We start from the raw sequence: 15,239 nt of genomic DNA, 5'->3' as shown, positions 1-15,239 counted from the left end.
TGAACTCTGCCCAGCCCATCTTCCTTTCTGAGGTTGCTGTTTAATGGATTTATGAAAGCCAGAGGATTGTGTAAACCGGAATGCTGATCACTTAACCATTCCAGGGCTGGACTTACCATACAGAAGAGCAAATGGTTGCCTAGGGCAGCACAGTGTTTAGTGAGAGAGAGCTGGGCTGGATAATTTCCAGTTTGCCTAATAGAACAGGAAAAAAGCAACAAGCCCTCAGTCTGGCACTGAACCCACTGTTTCATTTGCAGCATCACCCCATCAAGATACAACACTCCTTTGTTACAATATTTCATGATCCAGTTTCAATACCCAGAGGAACATGTACACTGGTAGATGCTGCATAATCTCAAAATATTCAGCTCACGCCCCAACCACACAAAGCTGAAGCAAAGTCCATGTGGGCTGGCTGCCTTCCAACGTTCCCTGCTTCATTGACTTTCTTCTGCTTGGAGGAGCTATTGTAGCTTCTTCTCACAAAGGTTACCAAGCCAGAGAAAATGCACCCTTTCCCCTGCAGCCAAATCTCACTAAGTATATAGAACTTCCTATTTCCAAAATGCTGTACAACTATTCTCACAGCACAGCTGTGAAGCCGGTCAGTATTATCTGCATTTCACGGGTAGGGAAACTGAGACACAACAAGGTTAAGTTCAAGATCACATAGGGAGGGATAAACCATGCTCTCTCTGCTGCAACCAAGGAAATCCCTGTCTGTAGCTGCACCACAGGAGGAGAGGATTTGGAACACGCCTTAGGGCACAGTAGGTCAAAAGACGAGCCTATAAAGGTTCACAATTGTATCCTTTGGGTGCTCCCCAAAATAAACAATGACAATAATTTCTCAAAGTGAATGAATGGTTGTTAAATGATTTGATATAGGGTCTGTAGAAGGGGAAGTGTTGTAATAAACTAACATGTATGTACCACTGTCTGCTACCTGACGGGATTAGCACTGCTCATCTGTGTGTCATAGGCCCCATACTGTTAACAACTAATTGCAGAGTTGTCAGCTATCATGTCTCTCATAATACGTTTCGCTTTTAGTTGCTCTTGATCTCCCAATTCCCAGCATCAAACACACTCACTTTTTCCCATTTAAAATGTTTGCAATGAGCTATTACTTAGAATGGAACTGAAGCCGTAGGGTACCCTCTGTCAAGATGGCTGGCATTTCCTATCCACCTTTTTTCAGCATATGTAACACCGACAGACCCTGGTCGTTGGTGGGCAGGATTGAACCCTGGACCTCTGGAACTAAATGCATGAGCCAAAAGCCAACTGGCTGTTAGCAGACTCATTTTAACTCTCTCTCTAAGTGGTCTCAGTGCCACTAGAGGGGACAGCGCACCACACCCAGATGGTGTGTGGGTTACGCATATGTCTGGGCTTTCCAGGACATTGCCTCTTTTTTGAGCTTCCATGCTCTGTCCCGGTGGATTTTTCAAATAACAGGAAATGTCCTGGATTTTTGCAGAGCAGAGGCTGTAGCTCAGAAAGAGCCACGACTGGTCTGCTTCCCGATTGCTCCCGCCCCTGCATCCGCAGCGGGTTGGTCCATTCCCCTGCAGCCACAGTTGTAGGATCCTGCCCGCCCAGGCCCTGGGGAGGGAGTCTTGCAGGGAGGTGCTGACTGACAGCTGTTGCTGCATCCTGGGCTCGCGCCAGCCGCCCCTGCCACTGTGACAGGGAGCGACACTGCCCCCCCCCCCACCTCCAGTGAGTACTCCTGCCGCAGATACCCCCCCTCTCCCCTGCACCTGCAACGGTAACACCCTTCCACCTCCCCGCCCAACTTCTCCCCTGCTGCAGTGTCCTCTTTTTGGGAACATGAAATATGCTCACCCTGTTTGTGCCTTCAGTAGAAATGTTTCCAGTGAGACAGAACCTCCCTCCCGTTGTTTCCAGTGAGACAGAACCCTGGCTGCCTTCAGGAACGATGGGTACCTCCCAGGGTCAGGAAAGTGAAGCCAAGACAGCAGGGGGGGCTGGGGAAAGGAGAGGGGCAGGAAAGAGGATGAGAAGGGGCAGGGAGATGCGGGGCAGAAGAGAAGATGGAGTAAAGTTGGCAGGAAGGAGCAATGGGGGTTCAGGAGAATGGGGGATGCAGGAGGAGCCTGGGGAATATGCGGAGCAGAAGAGACTGAAGAGATGCAGGAGGGAGAGTGAGGGAGTAGAGGGGAATGTGAGGGATAGGAGGGAGATGGGTGCAGGGGACTTAGAGGGGGAAGATAGTAAGGGGTAGGATACAGTAAAGTGAAACAGAAGGAACTATGGGGGAATTAAATGCAAAGGCCAGGTGTAAGACAGAAAATGGTGGGGGTGGGCATGGAAGGAGAATGGGGGTGGAGCAGGATACTGAGAGGGGCAGGGAGAGAGATGGGGAAGGGAGTTGAGCAGGTTAGTGGGGAGGGAGATGGAGAAGGATGGAATGATAGTTCGCCCAACCACCAATCTAAAAGTGAGGTGCACATAAGTTCCCTCTGAACAGCTAAGTGAGAAGCCCTGCATTTTTGTATGTGCAGGTAAGAGTAAATTTTGCCCATGAAATGATCACACACACACACACACTCACACTCACGCACACACACCATGAAAGGCTCAACAGTCAGAAGACAGACCAAAAGTTTTTGTTTTAATTGCATGATTTTTAAGCCAGTGATGCTTTGGGGTCTAAGTGCTGGTTCCTGACCGCTTGGCGTTGGCACTAGTGCCAGGGGGGGTTCTCCTTCAGCTGAGGCCCATGATTTAGGGAGAGGTGCTGGCTCTGTCCCTGTGAAGTTTGGAGCGGCCTTGTTTTGCAGCACAGTGACCACCACGAGCATCTGCCTAGGTGGCCGGGGATCGGCTCCGAGCTTATTAGCAACGCTCCCAGACTCTCGCCTCTAAAATAGCCACCCCGTAACCTAACCTACTGGAGGGGCAATAAAAGCACCGCGAGCAGGATGGATGGTGGGGGCGGAGAAGGGTGCAGATGCGGGGCTGGCAATGCAGAGGTGCGGGAATCAGGGTGGTCCCTGGGAGATGAGTGGGGTTGCCGGGCATGTGGAGAAGGAAAGGCGGGGAGGTGTGTAGAGATCCTGGGGCTTTAATAATGGCAATGACCTCAGGGGCATGGAGGGTGAGAAGGACACACCCAGGTCCTTCTAAACAGAGATGGATTTAATTGTGCCTGTCCCTTTAAATCTGTAGCCCCGGCCCCTGTGGTGGGAAAAGCGTGGTGCGGTGCCCCGCCTTTCCTGCGCGCGCCCGGGGCAGGAAGGGGACAGAGAGCGCGTTAGCGTACGTGACGCAGGCGCGCTGAGGACCAGGCCCCTTCGAGCACATGCGCACTAGCTGAGCTGCCCGTCGTGCTCTCTCCGCGCTCCTCCCTCCCGCCCTTCGCGGCCTGTCGCGGGAGAGTGAGGAGGTCAGTGTGCGCCGGCGCAGTGCGCAGGGACTTGCCCACGTGAGGCGCTGCTCAGGGGCTGGCGGGAGGCGCTGCGCCAGCCAGGGGAGCCGGCGGCGGCGGGGGGCGGAGCTGGGGGCGCTTTGCTGCGGCCGGGATGCGCTGGACGACAACGAGGGACAGAGGTACGGGCCGGGGCTCGGCTCCCGCCCGCCTGGCGGCCGCTTGGGACAGGAGGGGCCGGTTTGGGGCCGGGGGCGGGTAGAGTTTGAGGGGCGGAAGGGGGGGCCCAGAGTGTGGGGGCGGGGAGGGGCCAGCGTGTGTTTGGGGGGGGCCGGTTGGGGCTGGGGTGTGCAAGGGGGGCGGCGTGTTTGGGGGGGGCCGGTTGGGGCTGGGGTGTGCAAGGGGGGCGGCGTGTTTGGGGGGGGCCGGTTGGGGCTGGGGTGTGCCAGGGCGGCGGCGTGTTTGGGGGGGGCCGGTTGGGGCTGGGGTGTGCCAGGGGGGCGGCGTGTTTGGGGGGGGGGCCGGTTGGGGCTGGGGTGTGCCAGGGGGGCGGCGTGTTTGGGGGGGGGCCGGTTGGGGCTGGGGTGTGCAAGGGGGGCGGCGTGTTTGGGGGGGGCCGGTTGGGGCTGGGGTGTGCAAGGGGGGCGGCGTGTTTGGGGGGGGCCGGTTGGGGCTGGGGTGTGCAAGGGGGGCGGCGTGTCTGGGGGGGGCCGGTTGGGGCTGGGGTGTGCCAAGGGGGCGGCGTGTCTGGGGGGGGCGGTTGGGGCTGGGGTGTGCCAAGGGGGCGGCGTGTCTGGGGGGGGCGGTTGGGGCTGGGGTGTGCCAAGGGGGCGGCGTGTCTGGGGGGGGGCGGTTGGGGCTGGGGTGTGCAAGGGGGGCGGCGTGTCTGGGGGGGGCGGTTGGGGCTGGGGTGTGCAAGGGGGGCGGCGTGTGCGGGGGGGGCCGGTTGGGGCTGGGCAGAGTGACCTCTGACCCCATTTTGGGTGTGAAGTTGGTAAATGGTTGCTGGGAGGGGCCGTGGGTACTAGTGGGAAGCTGAGGCCCTGGTTTTGCTGTGGTGGAGGGAAGGACCCCAGAGTACAGGGACAGAGCTTCTTGCCATCTCCCCAGAGAGTGGTTTGAGTTGTTGGAGGAGGTACAATTATTCCCTGTGTCTTGGGTTCTGTGTTTTCTTGAAACACTTTCTGTGACATCCATTGAGGAGGTTGGGAGGAGATGTGCCCAAAATTCCCTCTCCCAGTTTCCAAGGAAAATCTGACTAGTCTGAGCACACAGATTAAAAGGATTTTTATTGGTTAAAATTCACATTTAAAATCTACATTGTCTTTATGATGCTTAGGTTACTAGTGATTTAAATTATTATAACTGAAAGAACTTTAAAGATTTCTAACTATTTACAGTGTTTGCTTTTTGCTATATTTGTCAGGGTCATGGAAAACATATAGGGGAATTTCGGAGACATTGGTATAGACTTCCCAAAAAAGCAATATGATTTCATTGGGGAATTTTGCCAAAAACACTGAAGCCTTGCCTGGATCGAGATACTTTGTTTAGTTTGCATCTCTATTTTGGCTTATTCTTTTCTTTGCTATCAGATGTCAGTGTGAAATGCAAGGAGTCACTCAAATGTAAGGTGTCAAAGTGAACAGGTGCTCCCGGACCAATCAGAGCAACCTTGCGAACTTTACTACAGGAGTCTAGTTGTTTGCAGCTGTCAGCTGGGTCCTACTCCCTGTTCCAGTCTCTCACTCACTAAGGAAATGTGCCCATTTCAAGCTGGTGCACTAAAAATTGATTGTAGCTGCGGCAGCGAGAGGGGCTGGTCATCATGAGTACATACCCATCTGAGACGCTAGGCCAAGTAAAGTCTTGGATAGTGTAGGGTCAAATGAGCTTTTTCTTGGAGTGCAAGGATTTTTAGATGTGCAGAAGTAAAGAAGAATTTTGGTGACTGGAAATTGTTATAGTGCTTGGGATGATTTGGTAACTTCAGAAGCAGAGGAAGACTTTGGAATAATTTTCCCTTGTCGGAAGTGCTAAACCATACTGTGCTGTCAAACCCCCTTCCTGGCCTTTCAGTCTTCTCTTGAGGAGATTTCCAGCATTGCTTCTCCCTCAATAAACTAAAGGTTCAGCTACCTTGGACCACCAGTTCGTAAGGCCTGGGCTCTACTTTCAGATCAACACAGATCTAGTGTTCAGGAGTCAGAAAAATCCAGACCCCTTCGCATCGTAGCTATGCCGATCTAACCCCCAGCGTAGACGTAGCTAGGTCAATGGAAGTATGCTTCCTTTGACCTAGCTACTGTTGCCTGGGGAGGTGGAGTTCCTACAGCAGTGGAAGAGCCCTTCTGCCCTATGGGGTCATGCCAGCACATGATACAGTTCGGAGGCTGACAGCTGGTGCAAGGCACTGGTGCTCAGCACGGTCACTGGGGACCTGAGTTGCAAGGCAGAGGGAAGCTGAACAGAGAGCCCTGTGTGGCGGAGGGATAAAAACACAAATTGGATACATGGACACCTGTTCCAACCGAATGGATGGATCTTACAATCGCGGCGTTGTTGCTCTGTGAGCTGGACATTTCAATCGGTTTGATGGCATTTAATTTCTCAACTGTCTTGAGAGTTAACACCATGAACATGAGTAGGGAAGCTTCCACCTTTTGGAGCTACTCTTTCGTTCTCTGCATGCTTCAGAAGACAGGAAAACTTTCTAAAAAGATGCTAAGGACCGGCAACTTCACTTGAAATCAGTGGACGCTGTAGGTGCTTAACAGCTCTGAAAGTAGGCTCTTAATTTTTTAATGAAAGCTTAAATTCTGAGAAAACATCAGGGAGGCCCCTCAATCCATGATAAATGCAGAGACTGTGCATGTAGATTTCTAGTTCCTCTGCTCTTTACTCCGCTAGGACAATGAAAATAGACAAATTTCACTATAGCTTTGTCAGTTGCACATTCCTGCTTTGATATAGTGACTGGGGTGGTGTTCGCAGAGTTTGTTTCATGTGATTATAAAACCAACCAAAAGTTGCAAGTCTAAACATTTTAAAATGGCATTAAAACATTTCTACTAAAGACCTTATTTGTACAAAACCTAATTTTTGGGCTAAACATGCCTGACACCATCCCTTTATTGGCAATAATTTTCATAACTTATTTTTTATGTTGATATACATACGTGGTACTACTGGACTTTGCAAGTCACTGTTTGTAATATCTTATATGTGTATAGTGTCTTTCATCCCAAAGCATGCTCTCCAAGTGTTACTTCATCACTGGAAAGTTACTTCACTATGCGATGAAACTCAGCAGTTGTTCAGTCGTGCACATAAACACTGCACAAAGGTTTAGAACATGAAGTGAAGAGCTACTGTATCCAGTACTGTAAATTTTAATCTGTACAAACGGAATTACATCAAATTTGAGCTAAACATCTGTAGCTGCTAATGCAGCGATATGTAATTATCCCCCATTTTCATTGTGTGTATAAATTAAACTTTTCCGTTTCCATATTTCAATCATTTAGATTTTTTTTTTTAACTTTTCATTGCGTGGTCTTCTGTTCATATTAAGCTACCTGTGAAAGTTTTCTAATAACTTCCAGAAAGGCACATAATCTTTACAAAAAGAAAAGGAGGACTTGTGGCACCTTAGAGACTAACCAATTTATTGGAGCATAAGCTTTCGTGAGCTCTGTAGCTCACGAAAGCTTATGCTCCAATAAATTGGTTAGTCTCTAAGGTGCCACAAGTCCTCCTTTTCTTTTTGCGAATACAGACTAACACGGCTGCTACTCTGAAACTTGTCATAATCTTTACAGTGTCGCAAGCTTGTAACTGAACAGAAAAAGGAAGAATATTCACAGTTAAGGATTCAAATGTGCTGTATGTTTTCCAGCACGGAGAATGGTGACATAGCTAGTTAATTTTGCTCCAACAATGAATGTCATGTGTTGACTAAAATGTAGGTGGGATGGCATATGTATGCACTACCTATGTTCACTAACAAAGTAAAAGACCTGTTGGGGTTATAAATTGTTGCACTTGTGCAGAATTTGGCCCTTGGTGTTAAAATGAGTTTCTGTACTTGATAGAACTATTAATTTTACTGGTGGAAGTACTAGCTGTGCACGTCTGAGGCAAAATTGGACCTAAGTAATATTGTTTCCATGCAATGTAAATAAAATATAGTAGAGTTTAACATCCCAGAAGAGTGGGAGTATTCTCAGAGATGAGGCAAACTGTGTGCTGTCGTCATCCTACTGTGCCTGCTTACTGCAGCTAAGAAAACATGACCTGGCAGTGAGTGATCCTAGACAGCGTATGCCGTGTATTGCGTTGGATTTAAGGACGTAGTGTCAGATGTATCTTAGAAGTTTCTTTGATTTTTAAGCCCAATGGGTTGATTTCACGTAACTGTTTTAATGTAACATTATTATTTGTAGTGGCAAAGTGGTGAGCACTTTTATTTTAAGGCACATATACAACTCTACTGAGAAATACATTGCACAGTGCAGTTTCTCTGCTATCATTAGTGCATTTTTTAGCTATTACCCCAAATATTTTCCTTACCCCAAATATTTTTTTAAGGTAAGAGAGAGCACGCAAAACCAGTGATGGTTCTTGCAGCACTGAAAAAATTAAATGTGGCAAACCTCTACTCCAGTATTTTTCAATTAAAAGTTTTCATATAGAATATTGTTTTGCAGCTTTCAGGTCTACTAATAACGATGAAAAGAGGAAAGTTTTCAGCCCGTTAAAATAATACTTAACCAATCCCTGGAAAGCTTTTTCTTAAAGGGGCACCATCTTGAAATCCACACTGGATGGGAGGGTGGGGGGAGAATAGAGTATTTTGTATTTTAAAAAAATGTTTTCCTCTCCCCATTGTGTGAATGACTCAGGCAAACAGAAGAAACTGACCAGCAAAGCATGGGAAATAGTGAAATCGACTATGCGTTGTGTGCCAAATGCCTGAACTGAAATATAGGGAAATTATCATTAACCTTTGTAGTAATATGAAGTATTATAACACTAGTAAGTCAACTTTTTTGTACAGAAGTGTATTACTTTGTCCCTTTTGTCCCGTTTTTAACATTGGGACTAGTGTCCAACAGTTAGTGACACAGTTGTGCAACAATATTGCAAATTTCATTTCAGCTTTGTGAGACTTCTGCTCTGAGAACAATTCAAGTTAGCCTTGTGGGGTTTTTTTACGGTTAGGTCTTATTTTCACTAGGTCTTTTTTCCTAGAAATTTCCCTCTGTTGCTCTCACTAATTCAGTTTAGTGTGGAGAAGACAATGGTAGCTGCAGGCATTTTTAGCCACAGTTCTCTCTGCATGCTGGAGGTTAAAAAGCCAGCAGCAATCCAGAGTCCTGACAATGCTAGTGTTTCCGCTGGTGAAGGTGCATCTGTGTGGAGAAAGGCTAGTGTCCGACACAGTCTTAAAACATAGCAAGGTTTAGAGGTGAACCAGTAACTCCAAATGGGATTGGGCATGAGAGCTGTTCTTAAAAAAACATTGGAAGGTATGTTCATGAAGTTGTTTAGACTGACACTTCTGTGGCTCAGGCTGCAAGACACAGGCTGTTCTGTGCTCATCATGGTATCTGAGTGTCTGAGATTGCCAGTAAGTGATGTTACAGGGATCTGAAGGAAGGTTCTGGAAAGTTCCATGGCAGTTAAAGGGAAACTACAAAGACAAAAAAGGGTTAGGAGCCATTGAATCAGAGTGAAGTGAAGGACGTTGTGGGCTGGCTTTGCATTGAATCACTACCGTGCAGCTGGCTAGTTCTGCTTTTGTTGCCTGGGAAGGTTCCGGAGTGGTGCTGCTGCTACTTAAAAGGCCCAGTCAGCTCCTCTTGCGGTTTTCCAAAAAGGATCTCTGAAGCGTCAGGTTATGTCTACACTATGGCTGGATTGATGCTCTGGCGATCGATGTACTGGGGATCGATTTAGCTGGTCTAGTGAAGAACTGCTAAATTGACCACAGATCGCTCTCCGGTCACCCCGAACGAGAAGAGTAAGATAAGTCGACGGGAGAGTGTCTCCTGTTGATCCAGCACAGTATAAACACCGCGGTAAGTCAACCTAAACTATGTCGACTCCAGCTACATTATTCACGTAGCTGGAGTTGTGTAACTTAGGTCGACTTACCGCGGTAGCGTATACAGCCTCAGACTCCAGTTAGGGTATGTCTTTGTTGCAGCTAGCCAATCCCCTATTGTTGCTGCCATCCACACACACAATACTGTGATCTGGGTTTGGTGGTGCTTCAAACTCGGGCAGGTGGACTGATTTTAAATCAGCAATTTTAATCTGGTCTTGCATTTGTACTTCTTAGTTACTTTCCCAAAGCAAGGTTGATTATCATTAGTTGGTAACCATTAAAACATGTTCATTTGCAACTAACTATGGCCTTTTACACTAAACTTTGTATTTTTTTGTTAACCAGGAGGATACGTTCAAGCTCTATAATTGCTTACATTAATGTAAACGTGTATTCATATTCCTATTTTCTCTTTTTTTGATACAGTGTTAGAAAATGGCGAATTACACGTTGATTTACTAGATTAATTTTTTATTTGATTTAAGTCGAGCTACATTTGGAATGAAATTGGAATTCAATGAAATGCACAAATACAGCATTTTAAATTTTTTATTCAGATAAAGTTTATCAAAAACATGTTTTGCATTTAAAACTGATTTATTAAACATAGGAATATTAACTGTAATTAGTGAATTAAACTGTTTGTTTCTGATCACTGTGTCCTTCAAGATTTCAAAACTGGTATTTCTCATCCCCCGTACCTCATTTTTATTCATAGTCTGGAAGAGGGAAAACAAGCCCTTCTGCCCTTTCAACTCCCACTTGGTTTCTTAACTGTGAATGAACTAATCACTGAATTGAATGTATTGAATAACTGAAGAAAATATTCTCTCTCTACTGGCAGAAGAGGCTACTGCTGTGTAAAGTAGGTTTAGCACTCCAGCAAACTCTAGTTCCAGGTGCTTAGCCAGTGACTTCTGCCAGAGTATTGGTCTTTCTTTAAAACATCAGCAGCAAACTTGTAGTGCTTGAATACTTTTTAAATTTAATTTAAATTATTTTAATTAGAAGTTTAGGCCTTAATATAGGCAGTCATAATTTCAAGTTTAATTGTAAATACATTTATTTTAAAAAAGAGGAAAATATTTAAATAAAATGTATATTTTTAAATTGGGTTTTATCTGCTTGAACATGGGCTGGCTGCTCTGGCCCACCCTGGAAGTATATAGGCTTGAGCCTGGTTTCCACTTTAATTGGGGTTGGTAACCTACCCACATGGGATATAGGCTAATCAACAGAGGTTCTAATAGTCCTCCAGTGCCTTCTTGCAGTTCCCCATGGGCTGTATTTTCTTGCCCTCTGCCTACTCCTTTCTTCTGTACCGGAAGTCACCTTCCAGTTTGTATACACGGATTCAGCATTTGAACCCCACATGTCATGTGGTCTGCCACATTTCGACTGCACTTCTGCATACTTGAACAGAGATGCCATCCAGCACACACACACACACACACACACACGTTGTCCACAGTGCATTGCAAAATACTTCATAGTGGTGCAGTGCAAAGAGCCATGGGGTATCCCTCCAGAAGTCCTAGTGCCTCACACTGGTGACTATAGCACCAGTGTGGACACAGTAACATGGGCTATGCTAACGTGAGTGCTGAACACCCAGGCTAACCCTGCAGGTAAGATATACTCTTATGGAGGACCTAGCCTAAAGAGAGATGGGTGAAAGCCAGGAGAGCAAATGTGAGGAAATCACCCTTATTGGAGTTGCTGCTGTTATATCCCATTTAGGAGAACAGTAATGACTGCCTTATTAATAAGGCTGACAAAAAATAGACTACTTCCTCACAGTTGTGCTGGTTTTTACCAGTGTGTGTCCCAGTCTATTACTGCATGATTCACAACTCTCTGCAAGTCAACAGCTGACCTTTCATGGTACAGTGGGAGTAGTAGTACTAACCTTTAAATTCTTTACCCTCTGTTTGCATTTCTATCCCAACAAAATAAAACCTGTCTGTTTTTCTGATTGTTCACTCTAATAGATTTTTCAACAGTGAGCGCTATAGTCAGGGTTCTGTCAGAACTCCATTGTCAACGTCTGTTTCCACATGTTCATAACTGAAATTCTCCTTTAAGGCTGACATTTCCATGCTTGATCTCAGTTTAGACACCACGCTCCCTTGTTTTTAAACTTGTGGAAGATCCCTTGGTGTCACAGTTGCTCCTCGTACTGCTGTGGATAAAATCCAAATTTTGTAGTAATCATCCTTATTGAGAAGCAGATCTTTCAGTTGGTGAAGAGGGGGAAAACAAGTCATAATAAGTGGGTGACAAATCACTTCTGAGCATGCTTGGTGTCATCTCCTAAAAATTTTAGCAAAGGAAGCCCAGCCCCACTTGTAACGTACAGTGTTCCTGGCAGGCCCTGGGACAAGTTGCATAAAGCAAACTGAGAGTTGCAGCGACACCTTAGCAGTCATCCATTTTTTTTCCATTGGTGCTGCCCTGCTCTGCTGCTTGTTCAAATATTCTGCTATTCTTTTAATCCAGCCTGGCAGAAAAATGACTGTTGCCAAACAGAGCAACAGTGATGTGAACCTTCTTCTGCATATTCCATTCACGTCTATCAGAGGTGGACTGTACTCCCCAGGAGGTTCTTGAAATAACATTTATTTCTCCAGGCTGTACATATATTTGACGTGACTAGTTAGACCACTCATAGAATGTCTGGGTTTGAAGGGACCTCAGGCGGTCATCTAGTCCAACCCCCTGCTCAAAGCAGGACCAATCCCCAATTTTTGCCCCAGATCCCTAAATGGCCCCCTCAAGGATTGAACTCACAACCCTGGGTTTAGCAGGCCAATGCTCAAACGACTGAGCTATCAGTCCCCCTCCCCCCGCAACTATGCCTAAGCAGAAGGAACATAATATGGGTGATTTGATAATATTATGTGGCCCTTAACTTTTAAATTATTTAACAGTCTTATGTGGTCCTAAACACGCATCCTCCCTGTTTTAACTATTTATATTTGCCCATCTAAGATGCAGGTCATTTCAATGGGGAAAGGGATTTGTTTAGAAGGATCAGTCAGTGTCTTGAGCTGGTACTATTTTGTTAGTATAAGGGTTAATTTGGTTGTGGCAGCTTATAGCATTGCCTTTTAAATACAGAGGAACCTTTTTACAGTGGACTTGGCTACAGTGAAACATCATTTATAGTGAAGAAAGAGAGCTCCTTGCCTGGAATATGAACACTTTAGTTCCTTTTTCATGGAAGAGTTTCTGTTGAATTGACTCACCAGAGGATGGCTCCCCAGTACTTAAGGTTTATTATGCAATAATCCGGCTTCATTGTGTCCCTGGTGGAATCTGTTAGTAATGCATCTTGGTGGCTAACTTTCAGACTTAAGCCTGTGGTTTAAAACTCCTAAGATGGAAGTTAAATATTATCTATGCTTTACAGATGGGGCAGTTGAGAGATTCACTAACCCAAATTGGGTCAAAATTAAGATTAGGAGAGAGTGATCTGAGTAAGAGGTTACCTGCTCTTTGCTCTAACTAAGAGGAGCAGCTGAATAATAGAACTGGGAGGGGAGACATGTAACACACTGGTGAGAAAGCTGTTGCAACCATTATGCTTGACCTTCTAATGCAATGTGGGGATTTGGGAAGCTCTTGGAATTTTAGACAGGCACGCTCCCGGAGGAATGTGAATTGTGTTTTCATGGCTTTGAATTCATAGTTATCTGAAATGTAACATTGTGTTCCTTATTCTTACAGCTGCCCTTCGAGATCATAATGCAGCAGAAAAATGAAAGAACATAGAAGAAATTTAAATTGGAAAAGAAGTCGATTGCTGTTCCTTTCTAGAAGATGGACCACTGGATTTTGGGGGCTCAGGAAATACTGCTTCCAAAAGAAGCATTTTTTCCTAGCTAAGAGAAAAAGACAAAGTGCTCAATCAGTTGTGAGCCTAAACCGGAACAAAGTGTACCGATCTCTCCAGTGCAGAAGGAAGGCACTCAGACTCCAGAGTGATTGGGTTCCTGAAGTGCTTCTAAATGCAAAAAACCATCAAAAACCAACTGCTGAACACAGCACCTTTTCTACAAAAACGTCCAGAAGGGCAAAAAAGCCCTTTCCCGATGGCAAAACTGGAAACCCGCGTGCACAGGCAATAGAGAAGTTGGACAATGAATCCCTTCAGGGTGAAGATCTCTTGAACAGAGTCACTGGATTACAAGAAGACACTAGTCTTAGCTGCATGCATGGCAATGACAACAGTGCCTTTTGTGGTGGGCTGTGCGATGCTATCTTACCTGTAAAGAAGGAAGGTTTCATACCTAGTGGAGAGGAACGCAATAATGATGAAGGCAATTCCGTCTTAGTAGTCTTAAACAATTGTAAAAGAAGGTGTTGCAGAGGGCTAGAGCAGAATGGAACTTGTGGCCCCTTGACTACTAAAAAGAGGTCCAAATTTAACCAATATACTGTAAAGAAGATACCTGTATTTATGATGCATAAGAAACTTTCTATGATTAGGTTTCGGGATAGAATCATAAAATTCCCAAAACTTAGAGCAAGAGGCAAAACCTGCAAATCAAGTAAAATCAAGCCAACCTGGGTGGAGAAAGTTACCAGGGACTGTCAAGAGAATCTTCAAGGAGATTTTGAAGGTGGATTTTGTAACTGGTTTTCCTGCTGGAAATCTAAAAATAACTCCTTTTGGAACCTGTACAGCTCATCAGATATGAACAATAATACACCAGGACCTGTAGCTGAGGAGAATAAAACACCTGCATCTGACATCTGCCTTACACAGGATGCATTACAATGTGATGAGCTACATACCGAGGAACCTGCATCCAGAGATGGCAGTGTTAAAATCTGCCAACCAGAGCTGCACAAAACAGCTCCTTTGGGTACAGAGACCTTGCATGGGACGGAAACAAATGAGGCTCCTGCAGTGGACAGTTGCCATGAGGATCTTTTCCTCTCAGTAACAGAGAGAGAAATTGCAATTTCAGGTCAAGAAGATGCAGAATCTAATCAGGTTATGTGTGTTGATGAAATGATATTGTTAGAATCCTGCAAGGGGGATTCACATATGAACAATAACGTTGCAAATGGACCTTTTTCGGTGGAGCTGGCACAAAATGAAGACAGCTCTTCCCAGATGGAAGTTGAAGGCTCCATTAATCTGGACATTTTTAGTGCAAAGTTACTAGATCACCCTTACTGTAAAAGCCCCCTAGAGGAGCCTTTGCCAGAAAGCACAGGACTAAAATCAGGAACTCGAAAGGGAGGCAGAAGGAACAGTCAGAAAGTTTCTCGTGTGGCTGATGAGCAGTTATCAACATGGATTTGTGGTATACTCTTCACACGTTATAAAGCTAGTCATTCTTGAGAATAGCTGGGCATAGCATATGAAGTTGGGAATATTTGAAGTTTCCTTACCACTTTAATTCCTTTATTAAAGTGATTACACACCATGAATTACAAAAAGCGTGTAGCTTAATACTCTGACTGAGATGAGAGGCTGTGAGGAGGAGGATTGTAAGGGAAATGTGGCAATACTTTCCTCACTTGGCAGGCTTGCTTATGCTAGCTTTAGAATGGTACCTTCTGAAGTATGGGTATAATGCTTAATGGACCCAAGGTTTTTATTTTTCAACAATTGTTGAATGGTACATCTTTCTACTTTGTATTAGAGAATACAATCAAATTGGGCTGCTTGTGAAAAATATGGATCAGCATTTTAAATTTAGAAAATGTTTT

General features: G+C 45.6%; 1 protein-coding gene across 4 annotated transcripts in view; it reads left to right on the top strand.

The window, feature by feature from the left end:
• The first annotated feature begins 3,312 nt into the window (after positions 1–3,312).
• SENP5 (SUMO specific peptidase 5) overlaps positions 3,313–15,239 on the top strand; it is a 28,263-nt gene continuing 16,336 nt past the window's right edge. Inside the window, exons 1-3 of one of the 4 annotated variants that reach the window (XM_043522172.1) lie at positions 3,313–3,485; positions 3,523–3,582; positions 13,242–14,830. In XM_043522172.1, coding sequence (XP_043378107.1) covers positions 13,273–14,830 — 1,558 coding nt within the window. In that variant the 5' untranslated portion in view covers positions 3,313–3,485; positions 3,523–3,582; positions 13,242–13,272. Of the gene's footprint in view, positions 3,486–3,522; positions 3,583–9,302; positions 9,431–13,241; positions 14,831–15,239 lie in introns of those variants that run through there. The other 3 variants (XM_043522175.1, XM_043522173.1, XM_043522174.1) reach the window with 3 other exon arrangements.

The sequence above is a fragment of the Chelonia mydas genome, chromosome 9, assembly GCF_015237465.2.
Source record: "Chelonia mydas isolate rCheMyd1 chromosome 9, rCheMyd1.pri.v2, whole genome shotgun sequence".
NCBI lineage: Eukaryota > Metazoa > Chordata > Testudines > Cheloniidae > Chelonia > Chelonia mydas.
Note: the sequence above shows the minus strand (reverse complement) of the source record. Positions and strands in the feature narration are given on the sequence as shown.